At 38.3% G+C, this 23,123-nt stretch overlaps 1 protein-coding gene across 16 annotated transcripts in view; it reads right to left on the bottom strand.

Moving 5' to 3' along the window:
- LOC100680429 (protein unc-79 homolog) overlaps positions 1 to 23,123 on the bottom strand; it is a 2,400,004-nt gene that overhangs the window by 1,493,782 nt on the left and 883,099 nt on the right. For all 16 annotated transcript variants that reach the window (XR_004345182.1, XR_004345183.1, XR_004345184.1 and 13 more), the window contains one exon: positions 10,527 to 10,684. Coding sequence is in view for 13 of the 16 variants with exons in the window: in XM_031923950.1 (XP_031779810.1) it covers positions 10,527 to 10,684 (158 nt within the window). In the remaining 3 variants the exon portion in view is untranslated. The remainder of the gene's footprint in view (positions 1 to 10,526; positions 10,685 to 23,123) is intronic.

Here is a 23,123-nt window from a genome sequence, read left to right as displayed (position 1 = left end):
ACTACCTGTTTTCTGACACGCTTTCTGGAGTAGCTGCTTTCTGACGCGTTTTCTGGAGCAGCTACTTTCTGGCTCATTTTCTGGAGTAACTGCTTTCCAAGACTTTTTCCGAAGTAGCTGCCTCCTGAATAAATTTTCTGGAGTAGCTGCATTCTGAGACATTGTCTGGACTGTTTCTAATTCTCGACCATCGATATACACTATCTCAATCTTAAATCCTAATTCTTGAGCTTCAGACTCGCCAAGTAGAACTTTGTCATGGTATTAGTTGCAAATTAAAAGTTTCTCGAGCGCAGAAAATAGAATGTTGATATCGATCAATCTATTTCTCAATCAATATCTTTCTTGTTGAAGTTGCAGGTCTTAACTTGTTGGCAAGTTCATTCTCGCTTGTTACTTCCAGAAATCATCTTGGTCTCTTCTTGCCTCTTGCTCGAGAGTCCCTCTTATCTGGATGGGTACTCGAAAGCTGCCCTTAGCATCTCACTGACCAAACACAAAACACTTAATTTTACACTTTGTAAGAAAAACTTCACTCCACTGCTTTGCTTTTTTTAAAAAACACTTTTCTTGTTTCTTCTTTTTAGGGTCATAAGCTATAAGCTGTATACACCAAAGACACTATTTAACTTAATTTCAACAAAAGCCAAAAAAATATTAGCTGTTTTTATGCAATTAGACATCAGCTGCGTTTACTCAGTGTAAAACCTATGCCAGGATTATACCAGCTGTGTTTTGAAATATTTGCTGTCTGCTAGCAGAACAGCAGAACAGTCGCTCTGTCCTTCTCCGACAGATCGCTCTTTTGATCTTGTATGTGCACAGTAGAAAAGAAAGCGGCAAAACGTCGTTGTGTAAGTGCTCTTGTGATATAAAATATTTTTCAATTACACATCGGATAATTGATTATTAAATGATTTAATTATTAATTAGAAGCCGGAATGATTGATAATTAAACAAAAAATTTTAATCATACTCTAGATGATTGATAATTAAAACTATTATTCATCAATTACAGGATCGCATAATTGATAATGAAATTGATTATTGAATGATTCAATTGATTATTAAAGGCCTTAATAATTGATAATTAAACAAAAAATTTTAATTATACTCCAGATGATAGATAATTGATTAATTTAATTATTTATTAATTATTGCAAGCCCGAATGATTGATACTGATGATCAATGAAAAGTAAATTAAAGTCTTTAAAGCACAAGGTATTTCATAAATACCATCACGTTGAAAAAAAAACATTTCGAATATTTAGAGGAATACCTGAAATGGTCTAAAGCGCTTGCTGCAGCTATTGATAAACTGCGAGGTGAAAACGATTGTTTTTATCGTTTTACTTTACCAACATTGATAGGGCTGAGAAGGAAATGGGGATCAATGGTGGAAAATGATATAATTGTAGCATTAGAGACAAGATTTAATGATTATTTTAATCTTGTAGGTGATGTTGGTAAATTTGCTGCCACAGCAGCGTTATAACATCAAAAATTTTAATTATCTTAGGCACCATGCTTGAATTCCGAACCTGCAGTGCAATCAAAATGCAGTGCAAAATTTGACGCACAATTTGATGCCGCGGCCAGAAAATGAAACACCTGCAGTTAATGAGTATGAGAAGATAGATGATTTTTATGATTTTAGAGTATGCCCAACGAACTTCTTGTCAAATTTATCACTTATTCCATAGCAAGCAGAAGAAAATCAATGAATGAGATTCTTGCAACATTAAAAAAAGTGTGGATATTCTGAATGAGTTTCCGCAAGTGAAAAAGTTGTTTTTAGGATACAACACACCTTTGCCATCTTCAGCCTCTGTTAAAAGGCTGTTTTTATACGCGAATTCATTGAACTGACCAAAATTCAACCGATTAACAGATACTCATTTTGAAAAAAAGAGTAATATGTAAAGCTAATGTATGCAAAAAGTATTTATAAATTGATGATTAATGTTATTGTTCTTAATCACTATGAATCACATTATATCAATTGAATAAGTAGATGAAGTTTCAATGTATTTATTATAAGTAGATCTTGAACCGTCCTTCCATTTGTAGTCACTTCGTTCACAATATATAAGTAAAGGCAAATGATGGGATTTTGCGTAAAAGTAGGCGACTTTAGAGCAGGTTCAATGAATTCACACTGAGTGTACTATTATAGCTTGATAATTTATTGACTAAGGTGAGACGAGGCAAGGTGTAACGATGCGTATCATTCAGCGGTTCAAACGACAAAGAGTATAGGATCCATACGAATCAGAGCAGTTATTGATAGACCGTGTGATCTGAATTTACTACACTAGAATAGGTTTAAAACCAAATCCGTGCGAATATTCAAATACTTAGCTGCTAGCACTATAATAATTATTAATTTAAATATATAAAAGTTACATCACGCCACCTCAATTTCATAATTCTCGTATTTTAATTACCAAAATCCATACGGAGATATAAATAAACTTTCGAATCAAAATGTAAAAACAATAGATATAAAAAATGTCTTTAGTCTTTTTTCTTTTCTACGATATTCCTATAGCCATCTGATTATCTTCTCTCGGGCTTGTCATTCTAACCGCTGCAACAAATTCTTTGAACTTGGGTGGTCTTATTGGCTTCGTCAGCGCATCAGCTAACATGTAGGTTGTTGGCACGAATATCACATAGACCTCTTCTTTTTCGATGTTTTCTTTGATGAATTGGTGGCGAACATCGATGTGCTTAGTACGTGCACTAAAATTAGCATTGTTGCTATGGTCCATCGCTCCTTTATTGTCAACAGCTCGCATGCAAGCCTGCCTAACCACAGCGCTTCTTGCACAGCGGATAAAAGAGACAGGTACTCCGCCTCAGTAGACGACAGGGCAACCAACACGTATCCTGAAGTCGAGCGTTGATCTTCTCGATCACCTGCCCAGCTGGCGTCACAGTACCCTAAAATGTTAGACTGTTTGCTGCGTGCATACCTTAAGCTTAGATTTTTGCTTCCTTGCACGTATCGGAGTACCCTCTTTACCATGCTCCAGTGCGCTTCTTCGAATTTGGTGTGTATCGGCTGATCTCACCTACTGTATGGACTAGGTCTGGTCTTGTCGCCTGCACCAGATATAGCAAAGCTTCTATCACATTTTGATATAGTACTAAGGTTGGATCGAACTTGCTTCATAACGTCGAATTCATGTTAGATGTACCATCCTTTTCCATGAGTGTACTCACGCTTCTGCACTCCACCATGCTAAAGTTTTGCAGCAGCGTGTCTATGTAGTCAGTCTGGTCCAGCTCAATGATTCCCTTGGAGTTATCGTAATAAACGTTGATGCCAAGACATCTTTTAAAAGGGCCTACGCCCTTTACCATACAAATCTTGCGTATACCTTCTTTGACTATACGCAAGAAGTTGATGTTGTTGGTAAAGACAATGAGATTATCTACAATAAGGCAATAATTATTATTTTGTATCAGTATAAAAAATATAAATACCAAGCCTTAACTGTATACAATTTAGACTCTTTAGGGCACCGTCAAGCTTCTGGTTCCAGTTCCTATTTCCCTGCTTTAAGCCGTATATGGTCTTTTTGAGCAGACAAACTTAGTCCTCATTTCCTTTAAGGACGTAGCCCTCTGGCTGCTGCAGTTTTATACATGTCACCATGCAGAAAAGCAGTCTTAAAATCTAGATAATAAATGTCAAGATTTGACCCCAAAGCATAGGCGAATAAGAGACGAAAAGAGGTGAAATAAACCACCAGTAAATATGTCTCAGTATAGTTGACGCAATTCTGCTGCGAAAAACTCCTAGCAACCAGTCTGGCCTTGTAGCGGGTGTTTCTATTAGCTGTCTTCTTTTTCTTATATATCCGTTTACTACCAACAACAGGCTGACCTGCAGGCAAACTACACAGTTCCCAGGTATAATTCTTGACTATGGATAAAAACTCTTCTGCCATGGCACGCTTCCACTCATCTGACTCGAGGCATGGGATAGCTCCCAAGTAGCTTCTGGGTTCACCATGATTAGTTATTGCTGAGTACGTAACGTAGTCCTCTAGATATCTTAGCTTCTCCCTTTTTCGCTGTAATCTTCTGTCAGGAGCATCCTTGAACTCTTCATTATAGCTGTTTTCTTCATCCAGCTGCTGCTGCTGCTCCCACTGCCTGTTCAAGACTGACGTTGTTGAGGGTTGAGAAAGTTAGGAAAAGGCTGTTTATCAGCTAGTTTACCTTATTTCTTCTTGTAAACTTCCTCGAACTCTGCTTGATCCACCTTGTCGGCATTCATGGCTTCTTAAACAGGTGAGTTTTTTCTCAAGACTTTCTTTGCAGATTCACCTTTATCTGGAGTACTATCTTAAAGCGGACTCCTTTTAAGTTTCTTATGTTTACGTACCTCTAGAGACATTTTTACATGTAAGTTTTCACTTATTTTACTATTCACAGGTACAGATTCTTCTACATCTAGGTTATTATTTACAGGTACGGGTTCTTCTACATCTAGTTTATCTTCTAAGTTTTCATCTAAAATTTCCTGATTTGCAGGCAAACAAACTTTTTGATCTGGCACAGCTGTCTGTTCCTCTCCAAAATATTCCACGTTGCTGGCTGTGAAACCTTGGCTGTGAAACCGGGCTCCACTCCGGGGTTAGTCTGTTCCAGGATCTGGATAGAGGAAATGGGCAAAATAAGAGTCTGGTTTTGTATTCTTATTAATAATGAAGTATACTTCTAAATCAAACAATACTATTTGGAATCAGTTGTTAAATCCCAGCTGAAACAGAAATTAATTATGCGTCTCGTTAAAAATACTTCGCCTTTACAAGTGAAATTGTTTAAACTAACGCGGTTAACAAATCACAAAAATGTCTAGGCGATTTCGGTACAATAATGTTTCTGTAGTTGCGGCATCGGTGTATCGGTTCCGTGGCGGTGTTATAGATCGGTGACGGATTTCGAGGTTAGGAATTCATTCGGCACGGTGGAGTCGTGAGCACACGGCTACGCCGATCCAAATGTGTCGCGCAACAACGATTCTGATCGCTCTGTGTGCACACAGGAACGGTCGGGATAGTGTCACGGTGTTATGAGGTTATCCCTCAGACTTGTAGAGTCGTGAGCGCACGGCTCTACAAATCTTCGTCGCTCGTCTCGTTTTTCTCTTTATCCTGTGTGCACACAGCGATAAAGCGAGTCGTGAGATGTTGGCGTAAGGCTGGTTTTAGAGGTTCAGAGTTAACTTTAGACTCACCAGGATGTGAGCGCATAACCTAGAGAATCGTCGGCGGAACTATTGTTACCTAACCAACCCTGTGAGCTCACAGTAGCAGAAAAAGGCAGCAATGTGTCGGGATATAGGTTGGGATTTTACGGTGACAGCGGGTGTCGTCCACGTGTGCTCACGTAGACGAGGCTCGGTGTCGTTCAGATGTTCCGGGTTGCCTCGTGTGCTCACGATGGCAATTCGGGGTTTTGGGTTTCGGTTCGTCTACTAGATCGTCACGTGGGCTCACGAGACGATTTCGTCGGCGTGGTTCTATCTCTCGCTTTCCTTGTAGTAACGTGTGCGCATGATACTACCTGGAGTGAAACTCCAGGTAGTATCATGCGCATATTGATGCGCGAGGCGCGGATGTGTATGGGTGTGTTCACGGCGCATCGCGTGCGGACTTGCTGCGCATGCCGCGTCTATTGCGGCCGCCTTCACGCGTGTTTACATGCGCAAGACTCGTGTCTCGTCAAAACAGTATCTTAATATGATGACAGGCTTCGACGTAGGATCTTTTTCTCATCTAAATTTACCTGGAATGAATGACCTGGCACGAAATCCAAAAACTCGTTCTGCTGAGAGATCAGGCTTTTGTCCAGTCTACACTTCTTCTTGAGTTTTGCCATCCGAAGACTTTTTAGGACTTCTGTTAGAAAGACAGCAGGCTGTCGACATCGCTTCAGCCCAAAAACACTTTAGCAGCGATGATTCAGCCAGCATACATCTGACCTTCACCAGCAAAACTCGATTCATCCTCTTAGCACGACTATTTATTTGTGGTAAATACGCTATTGAGGTCTCATGCTTGATCCCCTTGCAGTCAAGAAATTTCTTCAGAGTATTTTTAATATACTCCTTACCATTGTCCGTTCTCATGACTTTTAACTTTTGGTGTGTCTGGTTCTTAACAAAAGCGACAAAATCCTGCACTATCTGAGGAACCTGATCTTACGCTACAGAAGAAAAAATACAAAAAGTTTCTTACTGTGATTATCCAAAAAGGTTAAAAAATATTTTGCTTTGCTAAGCGTCAAATCTTGCATTAAACACACATCATTATGCACTAACTGCAGCAGTCCTGGTGCTGTATTCTGTTGACTGCTTGGAATGGCTTATTTGTGAGTTTATTCGCTACACAAATCTCACACTGTTAAGGCTGATTATCTGAAAATTTGACTCCAAGAGCTACACTACTTAGTTCCTTTAAATAATTTTGACTTAGATGAGCCATTTGTTGATGCCAAAGAACCATGCTGCAGTTCTAGTGTGCTTCAAAAACAACAGCAGTGCTAGCAACGTTGAAAGTGTACCTCTACAAAAAAGCAGATGACAATCAGCTGATTATTAGCTGATAATCAGCTTAATATTTTTATTTAAGCTGATGGTTACAAATATGCGTTTATATGAGATAAAATGCTAATGATAATATGCTGATTACCAGGTGATGGTCATCAAAAATTTTTTAACCTGCAGTATATTTTTTCGAAGTTATTTTAAGTTAATAAAATTTATATAATGCACATGATGAGGGCCAATACGGTTTTACCATCCAGATGATAACACCAAAACACTGGCTGTAAGCTACAAAATTTTTATTTTTTAATAATTTAATTTAAACAAAAAATTTTGAGCTGATATCATCTGATAATCAGCTGACGTTTTGACACGATTATCAGCAGATTATCAGCTGATTATCAACTGATTATCAACTAATAATAAGCTGATTGTCATCTGCTTTTTTTTTGTAGGGACGGACTTGACTGCAAATTCAGTCTTTAGATTTTGTTTGCATTTAAAGCTCCTTCTAGAACTACTGATCCGTTCTGATCTTTTACTTAATACTTTGTCCTTGAAAAGCTATTGCGCCACCCTGTCTAACTCACAGATACAAGATTGGCTGTTAGGCCAGAAACATGCAATATATTTTGCAGCGAAATCTTCCTTTGACCTATGGGAGCACTGTTGTTTAGATAGAGATCCCCTTTACACTGCACTTGTATTTTTAACTTGTTTGCAGCAGTGACTTTTGCGATTATCGGTAGATGGATGTTTAGTAGATTGTCTTCTTCACTACATATATGAGTAGACGCACCTGAGTCAAGGATCCATTCTTGGTCTGCAGCAACACCTGACAAAGCAACAACAAGCCGTGCAGCATAGGCGCTCGCGCTCGGTACCGCAGTTTCGAAGTTGGATGAAGAAGCTTCGAGTCAAGCTGTGTGAGTAAGTCTCGTAGGCGACGAGACGATGAGCGCACACACGGTCTCCTCAGCATCGCTGTCACCTTCTGCCGACATCGTACACGCGTTGCTTTGATGACGTTTTGGCTCCTTACACTTGTTGGAGTAATGGCCAAATCTATTACAGTTGTAGCATTGCACGCTCGAATTTCGTCACGACGATTCTCGCGTTTTTCGGAAACTGCCACGCCCTCTGTGTGCACTAGACTCAAACTGCGCCGTTTGCGCCTGCACGCCTCCACAGAACTTTGCGACTCTTACAGCAATTTATTTTTACGGAAATCGCCAGTTATAGGCGTACCTGAACGGCTGGGCGGTATTATCATCGGTTTATACTCCGCTGGCAATCCCGCGAGTCGAAGGGCTTCCTCTAAGTCTTCTGGCAATAACATGCCTATAAAGACGAGCTTATTGGTCGCAGAAATGACGCGGGTTACGTAATCCTCCATAGATCAACAATTTTCGAGTCTTGTGGTCGCAGCCTCTTGGAGCAGATTTACGTTTTCGGCCAGGTCCTTATCATCAAGTTCTGGCAAGATTGTCCAAGACCTGCTTTGGAGTGAGCGCGTTTTCCAGATACAGAAACAAGTCCGGCGATACCATTAACAACATGCGGCCTTGCGACCTGGCTAGCTTCTTGGAATCTGAACTTATCTGTCGGCCAGCAGGTACCTCGACCGTATCCCACAGCTCTTCGCTTTCCAAATACGTGCGCATTGCGACTGCCCATGATCGGTAATTTTCTCTCCCGATTAGCTTATCCAGCAATTAAAACGGTGAAATTATGTGGCTTTGGCTCGCCATTTCTTAAGTTCACTGCATTCTTACATTTTAAATCTTGAAGGACACTTCAAGGACACTCAAGAACACTTCAAGGGCACTTTCTTCCAAAGTTGTTTTGGCAACGCAGCACTTTTCCAGTTTACCATTGAATTAATCCTGGGCTTATAACCTGATGGGATTTTGCGTGGAAGTAGGCGACTTTGGAACAGGTTCAATAAATTCACACTGAGTGTACAATTATAGCTTACTAATTTATTGACTGAGGTAAGACGACGCGTATGATTCGGCAGTTTAAACGAAAAAGAGAATAGGATCCATACGAATCGGAGCAGTTGCTCGATAGACCGTGTGATTCGAATTAACTACACTAGTATAGGTTTGAAATCTAACCTGCGCGAATATTTAAATCACTCAGTTGCTAGCACTATAACAATCATCAATTGAAATATATAAAAGTTAAATTAGCAAGCAAATGTATGTTAGGTTTTCAATGTTTTAACAATTGTACTTTTTTAGGCACGACCGCGACACGGAAGTGCCTTATAGTTTTGTCATCGAACAATGTATGAGATGCGATATCTCACGCAATTTTCGACCGATCGGGCTAAAATTGCGTGAGGGAAGAGTCTCCCCTTGCACAAACCTATAAACTAATTTTTTTGTATCCTGTTCGTCTACGTTTTTTTAAAATACGGGCACAATTTGTTCAATTTTTTGAATAAAAATTTTGGTGTTATTACACGATTATTTCTAAGAGACTTTTATCAATCAGGCTAAAAATTTGTATGCGACCTCTTCTCATAATAGTAAGGTGCCAAATTTATTTTGGGCTTGATCCTGCATGCATACGCAGAATCCAAAAATCGCTAAAAACGGTTTTTTTGGCTCTAACTCGAATTCTGTCCATTCTACAAAAAAAAGTTATAGAGAGAAGTTGTAGATCTTGAAGAAATACAACTTTTTTGTATTTAAACTTAAGCGTGAAAATGCTTTTAATTCAAGTTAATAGGCCAAAATCGATTTTTTTTATAGCAATAAATCAGTATCTATCATAAAACTTTGAGGTTATATATTATACATAAAAACCTTAAATATAAAAGTTGTAGATATTTTAAAAAGCCAACTTTTTACCGTGACACACATTTTTTCAAAACGCTTATACATAAACAACAACGATTGGACATGCCCAAAATGTATGTACACATATAAGTATGTACAAATAAGTTACTATAAGATGTTACGATAGACAACACCTTAAGTAAAATGAATCAGGCATGGCAAGTTACAGTTTCCATTGTTAAATTATTTATATTATTTATTTATTTAAAACTTGACGATATTTCATTGATCTCAGTACATTTTAATCTATGGTTACAATTATTACATTTGCCACAGCATTTATTGAGTCACAATCAACTTTGACAAATATAAGAATTGTTGTAATAAATATGTATGATATGCTACGTGATTGTCATCCATAATAATTTTGCAGAATACATCAAACTTGCTTAACCTTTTACTTTATTAAAAGTTAATTTTTTTTAGAGATTTTAGTCCTTCTTAGTAAATTTTTTTGAGTTTTTACTACCCAGACTTCGTCATCGGCCATCTTGTACACCTAGACACCAAAAACCACGGTGCGAACTACCTGGACGTCGTCATTGACCACCCTGTACACCAGGACACTGCGTTCAAATGATTTTTATGCCTGGACACCAAAAACCACGGTGCGAACTACTTGGATGTTGTTATCGGCCACCCTGAACCCCTAGACACGTTCCTCAAATAATTTTTACACTAAGACACAAAAAACCACGGAGCGTGCCACCTATACCTCGTCATTGGCCACCCTGTACACCTAGATACCACTCTCGTATGATTTATTTACCTAGATACCAAAAACCATGGAGCGCACCACCTAGACGTCGTCATCGGCCACTCTGTACACCTAGACACCGCACTTGAATAATTTTTACACCCAGACACCAAAAACCACGGAGCGCACCACATAGACCTCGTCATCGGCTATCCTAAACCCCTTAACACCTTCCTCAAATGATGCGAGATCATTAGAGAGATTGAGCTAAATTTGAGCTGTCTGTCAATATAGTATCGTCTATAGCACTTAATCATATACGAATGCACACATACACGTTCATCCATACATGCAACATACAATGGAAAATAATTTTTGTAATAGATCATAGACTAAGAGATCTTATCAATGTACCTGCTATGAATCGCTGCTGCCAAACCGGGCTTTGAAATTCATCCTGCACAATGCGCCAAAATGTGTCAATCCCACATGTGAGGGTAATGCAATGTAATAGTAGTGGAACGGCCATTTGTGCAATATGAGAATGCTCTGCATTAAGCAATTCCCATAAGCTGCAATAATGTTTTTAAATAAATAGAAAACGTGATGAAAATAGCATAAATATTATTATAATAAATGAAGAAATAGCAATTGATTATTAAGAGGATGTCGTCGCTTTTCTATTACATATAACTTTTTAAATAAAGCTTGTAATTAAAAACCATGCTTATAGCGCTCTAGTGTTATGTTTAATAAGTCATTCTATCAAGAGAAACTTCAATCAGGAGTTTAGTTCTTCTAAAATTTTGGAAATACAAACAAATGTTTACGCGTACTTACAGCGCCAACCTTAAAATCTAATTTTACATAAAACTTGTATTAAAATAAAAAAAATCTAATTTTACATATACACTTTAAGTGTATTTTCTACGATCCAGGGTAGTAACTAAGAAGACAGGTAAACTGTTGTCGAAGTTTGGATCTTGTGCTCCGTTAAGTATCAAGTTTTCCTAAAACTTTTGAAAACGACGTTGATACTGTCCACCCTGGGCATTTCTACCTCGGAGGCTGTTCCCGTCGTGATATTCGTGTTTAGCAACCTTGAAAACTCCCGAGTAACAAGTTTTGGCTGATTATTTTAAAAGTTCCCCTAAAATTCTTGAATACGACGTTAATACTGTCTACCCTGGGCATAAGGTACCTCATGGGCTGTTGCCGTCGGGATATTTGTGTTCAGCGACGCCAAAAACCTTTAAGTACGGGCTATTGACTAATTATGCTACAAATTCTTAAAAAACTCTTGAACACAACGTTGATACTTTCCACCCTGGGCATTAGGAATCTCGGAGGTTGTTGTCTTTTCGATATTCGAGTTCAGCGACCCCAAAAACCACTAAGTAACGAGTTTCGACTAATTATGCTACAAATTCTCTTAAAACTGTTAAAAACGACGTTAATACTATCCACTTTTGGCATTACGAACCTCGGAGGCTGTTGTCTTTGCGTTATTCGTATTCAGCGAGCCCAAAAATCACTAAGTAACGAGTTTCGACTAATTATGCTACAAATTCTCTTAAAACTTGATAACGACATTAATACTGTCCACCCTGGGCAGTTGTACCTCGGAGGCTGTTGCCGTCGCGATATTCGTGTTTAGCAACTTTGAAAACTCCCGAGTAACAAGTTTTGACTGATTATTTTAAAAGTTCCCCTAAAACTATTGAATACGACGTTGATACTGACCACTCTAGGCATGAGGTACCACGGAGTCTGTTGCCTTTGCGATATTCGTGTTCAGCGACCCCAAAAACCACTAAGTAACGAGTTTCGACTAATTATGCTACAAATTCTCTTAAAACTGTTAAAAACGACGTTAATACTATCCACTTTTGGCATTACGAACCTCGGAGGCTGTTGTCTTTGCGTTATTCGTATTCAGCGAGCCCAAAAATCACTAAGTAACAAGTTTCCACTAATTGCGTTACAAACTTATATAAAACTCTAGAAGACGACGTTGATACTGTCCACCCTGGGCACCAGGTACCTCCAAAGTTGTTGTCTTTTCGATATTCGTGTTCAGCAACCCCAAAAACCACTAAGTAACGAGTTTCGACTAATTATGCTACAAATTCTCTTAAAACTTGATAACGACATTAATACTGTCCACCCTGGGCAGTTGTACCTCGGAGGCTGTTGCCGTCGCGATATTCGTGTTTAGCAACTTTGAAAACTCCCGAGTAACAAGTTTTGACTGATTATTTTAAAAGTTCCCCTAAAACTATTGAATACGACGTTGATACTGACCACTCTAGGCATGAGGTACCACGGAGTCTGTTGCCTTTGCGATATTCGTGTTCAGCGACGCCAAAAACCTTTAAGTAACGACTATTGACTAATTATGCTACAATTTCTCTTAAAACTGTTAAAAACGACGTTAATACTATCCACTTTTGGCATTACGAACCTCGGAGGCTGTTGTCTTTGCGATATTCGTGTTCAGCGACCCCAAAAATCACTAAGTAACAAGTTTCCACTAATTGCGTTACAAACTTATATAAAACTCTAGAAGACGACGTTGATACTGTCCATACTGGGCACCAGGTACCTCAAAGGCTGTTGCTGTTGCGATATTTGATTTAGCGACCCCAAAAAACCCTCGAGTAACGAGTTTTGACTGATTGAGTGACAAACTCTCATTAACTTCTAGAAGACGTCGTTAATACTGTCCAACCTGGGCATTAGGTATCTCGGAGGCCATATCCGTCGCGATATTTGTTTTTAGCAACCCCAAAAAACTCCGAGAAACAAGTTTTGACTAATTATACTACAAATTTTTAAACAACTCTTGAAAATGACGATAATACTGTCCACTCTAGGCATGAGGTAGCACGGAGGCCGTTGTCTTTGCGTTATTCGTATTCAGCGAGCCCAAAAATCACTAAGTAACAAGTTTCCACTAATTGCGTTACAAACTTATATAAAACTCTAGAAGACGACGTTGATACTGTCCACCCTGGGCACCAGGTACCTCCAAAGTTGTTGTCTTTTCGATATTCGTGTTCAGCAACCCCAAAAACCACTAAGTAACGAGTTTCGACTAATTATGCTACAAATTCTCTTAAAACTTGATAACGACATTAATACTGTCCACCCTGGGCAGTTGTACCTCGGAGGCTGTTGCCGTCGCGATATTCGTGTTTAGCAACTTTGAAAACTCCCGAGTAACAAGTTTTGACTGATTATTTTAAAAGTTCCCCTAAAACTATTGAATACGACGTTGATACTGACCACTCTAGGCATGAGGTACCACGGAGTCTGTTGCCTTTGCGATATTCGTGTTCAGCGACCCCAAAAACCACTAAGTAACGAGTTTCGACTAATTATGCTACAAATTCTCTTAAAACTGTTAAAAACGACGTTAATACTATCCACTTTTGGCATTACGAACCTCGGAGGCTGTTGTCTTTGCGTTATTCGTATTCAGCGAGCCCAAAAATCACTAAGTAACAAGTTTCCACTAATTGCGTTACAAACTTATATAAAACTCTAGAAGACGACGTTGATACTGTCCACCCTGGGCACCAGGTACCTCCAAAGTTGTTGTCTTTTCGATATTCGTGTTCAGCAACCCCAAAAACCACTAAGTAACGAGTTTCGACTAATTATGCTACAAATTCTCTTAAAACTTGATAACGACATTAATACTGTCCACCCTGGGCAGTTGTACCTCGGAGGCTGTTGCCGTCGCGATATTCGTGTTTAGCAACTTTGAAAACTCCCGAGTAACAAGTTTTGACTGATTATTTTAAAAGTTCCCCTAAAACTATTGAATACGACGTTGATACTGACCACTCTAGGCATGAGGTACCACGGAGTCTGTTGCCTTTGCGATATTCGTGTTCAGCGACGCCAAAAACCTTTAAGTAACGACTATTGACTAATTATGCTACAATTTCTCTTAAAACTGTTAAAAACGACGTTAATACTATCCACTTTTGGCATTACGAACCTCGGAGGCTGTTGTCTTTGCGATATTCGTGTTCAGCGACCCCAAAAATCACTAAGTAACAAGTTTCCACTAATTGCGTTACAAACTTATATAAAACTCTAGAAGACGACGTTGATACTGTCCATACTGGGCACCAGGTACCTCAAAGGCTGTTGCTGTTGCGATATTTGATTTAGCGACCCCAAAAAACCCTCGAGTAACGAGTTTTGACTGATTGAGTGACAAACTCTCATTAACTTCTAGAAGACGTCGTTAATACTGTCCAACCTGGGCATTAGGTATCTCGGAGGCCATATCCGTCGCGATATTTGTTTTTAGCAACCCCAAAAAACTCCGAGAAACAAGTTTTGACTAATTATACTACAAATTTTTAAACAACTCTTGAAAATGACGATAATACTGTCCACTCTAGGCATGAGGTAGCACGGAGGCCGTTGCCTTTGCGATATTCGTGTTCAGCGATCCCAAAAACCTTTAAGTAACGAGTTTCAACTAATTATGCTACAAATTCTTAAAAACAACGTTGATACTATCCACTCTGGGCACTAAGTACCTCGGAGGCTGTTGCCGTCGCGGTATTTGTGTTCAGCGACCCGAAAAACACCCGAGTAACAAGTTTCCACTAATTGCGTTACAAACTTATATAAAACTCTAGAAGACGACGTTAATACTGTCCACCTTGAGCACCAAGTACCTAGGAGGCTGTTGCCATCGTGATATTCGTATTCAGCGACCCCAAAAACCCGTAAGTACCAAGTTTCGACTAATTACGTAATAAACTCTAATAAAACTCTTGAAGATGACGTTCATACTGTCCAACCTGGGCACCAGACGCCTTAGAGGCCATTGCCGTCGCTATATTGGTGTTTAGCGATCTTCGGTTTTTCGGTTCATTGGTCCTTGGTTCTCCGGTCCTTATGGTACACACTATCTATGTTTCTTAATTTTATGAGTATAAGAGTGGCCTTTTTGTTATTCGCAGCTCATTCTAACCTCTTTTACAGTGTGTCTTCTTATGTAATTACACCGGCACACAAAGAAAAAAAAGTGGGGAGTACTTTTGACTAGACCCATATATCCCTATGTATTTTGACGCGCTGAATCCGAATTCGGTGTCCGTTTTGCCTGTACACCCCCAAAATTTTGAGTAAATAGCGAAAAACCGTGAACAACCGTGAAAAATCGCTGAAAATCGCATTTATAGACGTTGGTAAATGTTAGAAAGATGTCTTATAAGTATATTATACCTGATTTCAGTGTATATTGACGCGCTGAATCTGAATTCGGTGTCCGTTTTTCCCGTACGCCCCCAGAATTTTGGGTAAATAGCGAAAACCCGTGAAAAACCGTGAAAACCCGTAAAAGATCACTGAAAATCGCATTTATAGACGTTGGTAAATGATAAAAAGTTTTCTTATGAGTGTATTATACCTGATTTCAGTGTATTTCGACGCGTTGAATCCGAACCCGCTTTTTGTTTTGCCCGTACACCCCCAAAATTTTGATTAAATTGCGAAAAACCGTGAAAAACCGTGAACAATCGCTGAAAATCGTTTTCAGAGACGTTGGTGAATGTTAGAAAGTTTTCTAACATTCACACAGCTCTGAATGTAAATCCAGTGTTCATTTTGCCCGCAAACCCTCAAAACTCTGAGTAAATGGCGGAAAACCGTGAAAATACTTAAAAATCGTGAAAACCCGTGAACAATTGCTGAAAATCGCATTTGTAGACGTTGGTAAATGTTAGAAAGTTTTCTTGTGAGTGTATTATACATGATTTTAGTTCATTTTAATGTACCTAATACGAGTTAGGTGTTTTGCATAAACTGTACATATGCGACTGTGATTGCAGAAAGAAAATGATAAATTTTTTCATTTATTTTTCATTGAGTGCTTATGATAGAGATGGAAAAATATGTAAGAAATGCTGCTCTTACACTGTTCTTCTTCTTTTGTAACGTACTCTTTTTTCTTCAAACGATCTATGTAATGGATTTCTATTTCTCTTTTTGTTGTTCGTTTTTTCGTCTCTCTGTAACATCCAGCAAAAATCCGCCATCATGTTGACATCCCATCTTCCCTGATACCGATTCTCCACTTCACTTATGTCTTGATGGAATCGTTCAACTTGTTCTTCACTGTAATCTCCTAGATTTTCAGGAAAGTAGTCGAGGTGGGAGTGTAAGAAGTGCAATTTTAAGTTCATTATCATCTTCTGCTGTATAGATGCTTAAGTATTCGACAGCTTGACCTTCTTAAATCACAATGCTTAAAATTTTATTATATATACAGATTACATTACTATTTTTGGGAGCCAAAATAACTTTATTACATAATGTTTTGTCGTCTGTTTTTATCTCTCGTCCAAAATTTCAGTTATATTATCCTTTTCTTTCGTTATTGTATTGACAGGAATTTCAAACAATTGATGTTCTTCTTCATAAGAATTTTTTCATTTTTCGTCGCCTACATCTAATAGCCATTGCTTAAACTTATTATCATTGTCGGAAATACCTAGATTTTCATTCAGTGTCATGCGTGTGAAATTTATCTATAAATGACTATGTTTAAAAGAATTTTCAATAAGTTCTGTACGACTATCATAACGGACAACAGGTAATGTCTGTATAAAATCTCCTGACACTATATAGTTTTATCACCAAATATTTTTTTCTCATTATATATATCTTGAAGAAGTCGATCGACTTCTTCAAAAGCAATCTTCGATGTCATTGATATCTCATCCTATATTATAATTTACACTTCTTTTAATTTTTTATCATTATTTGAGTTAGTTTAACATTACATGTTGTACATTCAGTTATATTAAGTGGCAGTTTAAATGTCTTGTGGACCATCTTGCCATTATTTAATAAATTTGCAGCGATGCCCGTCCAAGCTTTACATAAAGATGGTATGTTAAAATATTTTAATCATACGTGCACGAAAAAGGCCACTTTCCATGCATGTAAAATCAATAAGAAAATCAAGTTTTTCTTAGCAGCGGGAAAAAACTACTCCCTTGGAAGGAAAAAGTTTTTTCCTTCCAAGGGTAAATTTTTCTGGAAAAAATTACTCCCTTGGGAGGAAAAAGTCATTCCTCTTCTCCTCACTTTGCAGCCTATCTTATGGATGTGTGTGTCTATATAAATATTTTTAAAATTTTTAATATACTATTGTTTTACTGTGAAAAGTCCTCGAATTTCCCATTCCTTTCGTATGCATGATAAGTGGCTATTTGTGCACTTATCATAAAAAGTACGGTGTGCAACAAGGGGGAGTGGCTTTTTCTAGCGAGGTTGATGTTTTGAGCACGAGTGGGAGTCGAGGGCGCCGTAGACGACAATTTTTCCTAGTTGTACAATATACTAATAAATGGTCTATCAAAACATTGAGTGAATAACTTTTCCCACTTTCTCCTGGTCCATTAATAAAAATGCAGTTATTATGTTTAGCATTTAAACTTTTTAAAACTGTTTGTTATATAATATCACATCATCATTATATTCTTTTAAGCATGCGGTTATAACGGGTAAATTGAAATCACTTAAGGAATATCCATTTATTTGCAAATTTCCCTCAATTCTATTAGGTGCTATATTTTCACCAACATTTTTTTCGTATTTATTGTGATAAAAGTAATTTTTATATTCTTTATACAATTCTTTTGCGTTAATAGGATTATGATGAATACAAATAAAGGTGAATAACGCACATAATGCACTAGAAAACTCTAATTGAATTGCTTCTTCTAAACATCTATCCCATTATCTATCTTCAGTAACCAACTGTTTAGCTATAGCGGTTTCATAAAAAATAGAATATAATATACCATCAACAGTACGTAAATTTTTAAACGAAGTTGCTACTTTTACATGTAAAAATAACAATCTAATAAAATATCGTTCTCGATCCTTCGGATTGACTAAATACATTCTGCTTAATATTGGTTTCATAATTTTTTTTTCTTCTGTTCTATTGTTTTAATTTTTCATCAAACGTATAATAAACTGGTATTTTAGAATATAAATAATTTCGTGCTTCAATATCTATTTGGTTTAGTTCAAAATATGCTATAAACGTAGTTTTTACTATTGCATTCATTTTTTTTGTTTCCTTCTTCAAAATATACATATTGTTCATCCTTATCATGAATAGCTTATCTTTTTATAGCATGCGATATTTCATTTAATGCATATTCTAATAACCTGTGCATAGCTTCCAGTGGACATAAATACATTACGTACTTGCATCACACAACCATGTCCCTTCTAACAATATTTAAATAAGTATTTTATACACTGCACAGTTGAACATACATCTATATTAATATGACAATTAAATTTAAACAACAAAAAAGGGTTGTGGGGAACAACGAATCTGTTATCAACTATTCTATTTAAATTTCTATTTTTATAATTTTTTTTTTTATTATCGTCTCTTCGTTTGTATAATGGATATCCTGTTGCTTGAAAATTAGTATTATTCATAAACTTTTTTGGGAAATTTTTGGTACACTTTTCTTTATCTTTATGCATACATGGAGAATTTAAATTCTTTACTCCACAAGGACCATGTATCATAAATTGTTTTACAATTGTATATAAATTTATTCATTTGGAATTTCTGCACTTATAAGGTCATCTATTTTTTCGGGAGTACCAAGTTTATCATTTTTATTAAAAAACAATAACATGTGCATATGAAGAAGTCCACGTTTTTGAAATTCAATAACATAAGTATAAGCAACACTTTTTCCTAAAACTCCTCTCTTAATTACTAATTATTAAAATTCCTTGACTTTTTGTTGAAATACCTTAGCAACAATATCTAGTCTATCGATAGTAGTTTCATATTCTTCTAAATTTTCGATTATTTCTTCCCATTTTGGGGTTGCACGTCATTGTCAAAAATAAATCAAGTTCACCATAATTATTAACAAGAGTCATTGAATCAATATAATTTTGTTTTAAATATCGAGGACTTCCAATAAAATTTTATGATAATATGAACATTTTTCCGATTTTTATATATTTATACTTTTTCTCTTTATGCAAATAATCTATTACTCTTCTATAACATTAGGTGAGGATTAAATTTATTTTTAACACTGAACCTACTGTTAAAATATTGCAAATTAGAAATGTTACTATTGCCAACTTTACACTTCACATTAGGCATCCATCCATAACCACCATTTGGATAAATAAGAGGATATGTCATTGGATCTGTGTGTTTACTTATTAAAGGGATAGTAATTGGTTTATCATGTCTTGAATATTTTTATTTTACGATCAGCTATATACATATACATGTATATGACGATGAAAACGGCCAAAAAACGGTCATAATTGATAGACATATATATAGGCTGATCGTAAAATTTAAATGTTAATCCAATTCATTAAAACGAAAATAGAAGAAAAGAGCTTTAACTTGAGCCCTGGATGATAAAAATTGGCTGCTCGGATCAAAAGTTACAAGAATTTTAAGTGTAACTCTTTGTGACTTTTTATTATTTTGAAGCCTAAGCAACTTTTGACCCAAGCAACCATTTTTAACTCACCAGCCCTTAAATTAAAGCTCTATTCTAATACTTCGATCCTAGCGATAAACATTTTTTTGACTAAAAGTCCGCATTTTATTTGACTAAAAGTCTCCCGATAATCATCATCATCGTCATCACCATCATCATCATCATCATCATTGCCTAACTTATTGTTAGTATATTCATTGATATGTGTTGAAAGGAAAGAGGTATTTGAATTTCGGTGAGACCGACGCACCAACTGCCGGGCAGACAGAAATTTTGGGGTGTGAGTTGTGTGGTAAAGCGATTGGTAGTGTTCTCAGGGTAAACATATTTACTGCTACTACTGGACAAAACCATGTAGAATTTATCCGTCATTGTTCTCCTTCCTCTTTCCTTTACCCCTACTGCGTAATACCTGGTCGATATGAAAAACGTCACCTAAAAATAGCCGTCAATTTTTTCACCCTCCAGATCCTCGAGTGTAGACGGGCGCCTGTCTCCTCGTATAAACCTTTATAATCCTAAATAATTCCAGAGTACAGCCACCTTTGTATGCTTTTCAAAAGTCTGTCCGAGGACGACTAACTCGAACCAAGTCATGAACATTATATTTATGGGTGACTGTCGTTTGACACAGTAGCGCCGCGCTAAATTTTCACGAGCTTTAGCTGCATTATACATATTCATGCTAGATGGTGTCATATACCGTCCAGCACGTCAATGCAGCGTCTTGTATTGAGATGTGTGAAGTAGCGCCTTATTCGCTCTTTAAGAGTTCTGATAAAACGCTCGGCGACTGCTGCCTTAACGTCGGGGTCTCGCACAGCACGTTAAATAATGTTTCTTTTTTTCAACAAATTCTGCACTTCGCGTCCAATGAATTCCTTGCTCTTGTCCGTTTGAAAGTATATAGGCTGTCTGCCATTGTTTCGCTGTAAAATCTGCTCTAGACCACCGACCACACTTTTAGCTGTTTTATCACGAAGTGGCTTAACCCACGCCTACTTTGTAAGCACATCAATGGCCACCAGTAAGTAACTGTATTGATCATTATATGTTTTGAGAGAGCGAAGGTCAGCTTAATCAGCCTCCCACAACTCGTACGAACTAAAAACCCGGTAAGATAGACGAGGAAAACGATATCGCACCATTAAATGCATTGTGTGCGCATCCTGACTCTCGAGCCACTCTCTCACCTCGTTTGAGTGAACTTTTTTGCGTGTGGCTCGCACAAGCCTATCTTCACTAGCGTATGCTGATCTGGAGCTGGCAAGCCATAGTACAGTTTTTCAAGCTTGTTCTCTATTCGTTGACTGTCTCCTACCAACTAATCTCGACCTCTTTCTCCTTGTACGTTTTATAGCCTGTCTGAATCATCAATAAACCCTATCAAACGTGATTTTACCGACCATACACAAAACAGTTAATAAAGCGACGCTTTTCTCCTCACTACCTGACGACTCAAATAGCATGCGTGATAAAGCACGATCAGCCAGTCGACGATCGGCTTCAGTATGCCCCCCCCCCCCCACCATCGCCACTACCGCCACCACCACCACTACCACTACCACTACCACAGCCATTATTGCGCAAATATGCGATATCGTGCTTGAGACAGGCTCTATCCAAAGGGTTTCTGCCAGTCTCACCGCGTGCCAGTCTCTCCTCAAGATGAGTATTCGGCCCGAGAAACTGGTATCCCGGTATACCCATCTCGAAAGGCATTCCATTGATTAGCGTGTCCAGCACACTAGATGACTCTGTGTTTATTCTTTGTGGTGCTGCCATCTTATATCTAAGAAGTTTCTACCGTGGTGCCGACTGCTGCACGACTGCTGTCACCTCATTTTCTCTTTTTATCACCTTTGCGATATTTAAAAAATGTCAAATTATTCAAATCTATTTTTTCAAATACGTTTTCTCTCCGTCGTAGTCCTCCTCCTCGTCGTTGTCGTCGTCTTCGTCACTAGCGCTTCCACTGGATGCTACTTGTTGTTTTTATTGTTGTCGTCCCGGTACAGATAATAATGACGTGTCAGAAGCAGTCAGCAGAGAATTGTTATTGTCGCTACTGTTAGTTTCTCTAAAAGCAGTCGCTACAGCAAGAAGAAGTTTGTTATTCCCTCTAAATTCCAAAGGTACGTGTGCCTTACGAAGTACGCGAACAAACTGATCGAAGCTACGAGAAGGCGGCCTTTTTCTACGTTTCACAGCTTCATTCACCAAGTCTACAATATTGACACCTCCTGCACGCACGCCATCTACCGTAATCATACCGAGTTCACTCCAGGCAATGCTACCAGATCGACGTAGGCTATTCATTAGATTTCGTGCATTTTTAAGAAGACTTGGCGGTACACTATTGCTAATATGTAGATCGGATATTACTTCGCCATTATCATTTGTAGTAATACAGTGTAGTGGAGATAACGTTTTACCGACTGTCGGCAATAACAACTCTTTACCGGCTTCATCGTCCTCGCTACTTTGTTTTTTGTAGTGTAGAAACCGTTGTAACACCTGCTGGTACATGGAGTACTTTTGCCGATCATCCAATTCACTTGAGTTCAAAATCTTGTTCATCTCGTCGTCTAGTCGTAATACCTCGGAGCCCAGTGTCTGAACTGTGTTGAGGTAGTTGTCATTACTACTGCCAGCCCCACACTCGTCTGTGATTGACGCCGTTTTTGACGGTGGTGGTGGTGCTGCTGCTGCTGTTATTGGTAAACATTGACTTTTTTGCTGCTGCTGCTGCTGTCTCACACTCTCGATACACTCTTAAGACACTAAAATCATTTTCCTAGCATGCTCCATACTGATAAAACAGGTTTCACTATTACCGGCATAAGGTTTTGAGCTTTAATTAAAAGTATCATGCCAGTCTCTATCGTATGTTCCGGAGCTATGATTTTGCGCAGTAATGGTGCGTGTTTACGTAACTTGCTCTTATAACGTCTGCTCAGTGGTACGTTTCCACGCAGAATATTCAGTACACACTCGACTAGGCTTATTACAAGTTTGGGGCAGGTTTGACGCAGCAGAGCAGTGCGCTGCGTCGTGTCAAGATGACAGCACAGCACTTTCAATATATCCGGATACTTTCGTCTAATTGGATAGTGATGACGCTGCTGCTGCTGACTTGATGTTGGCTGTGGTGGTGTTACTGTTGCTGCTGCTGCTGCTGCTGTCGATGTTGCTTGATCCATCACACACGAACGACTGGCACATTTTCGGTGACGTAGTTGCTTTTAACCTGTTTGCGCGGCACATACAAATACTGATGCCGATCGAGCAGAAATATGCACGTGCGACACCGGCAATTTTCCAGTGTATCCTGCTTCAAGTCCAACAGTAGATAATGCAATGGTCGAGAGACAGCATCGCTATAGGCTTCTTGCAAAATTTTCGTATCCTCGGGATGAAGCTGTCGGGCCAGATGCTGTATCTGCGGGCGATCGCGAGGGTTCTT

This window comes from Nasonia vitripennis (genome assembly GCF_009193385.2).
Source record: "Nasonia vitripennis strain AsymCx chromosome 2 unlocalized genomic scaffold, Nvit_psr_1.1 chr2_random0002, whole genome shotgun sequence".
In the NCBI taxonomy this organism is placed as follows: domain Eukaryota; kingdom Metazoa; phylum Arthropoda; class Insecta; order Hymenoptera; family Pteromalidae; genus Nasonia; species Nasonia vitripennis.
This window is presented reverse-complemented; position numbering and strand designations above follow the sequence as displayed.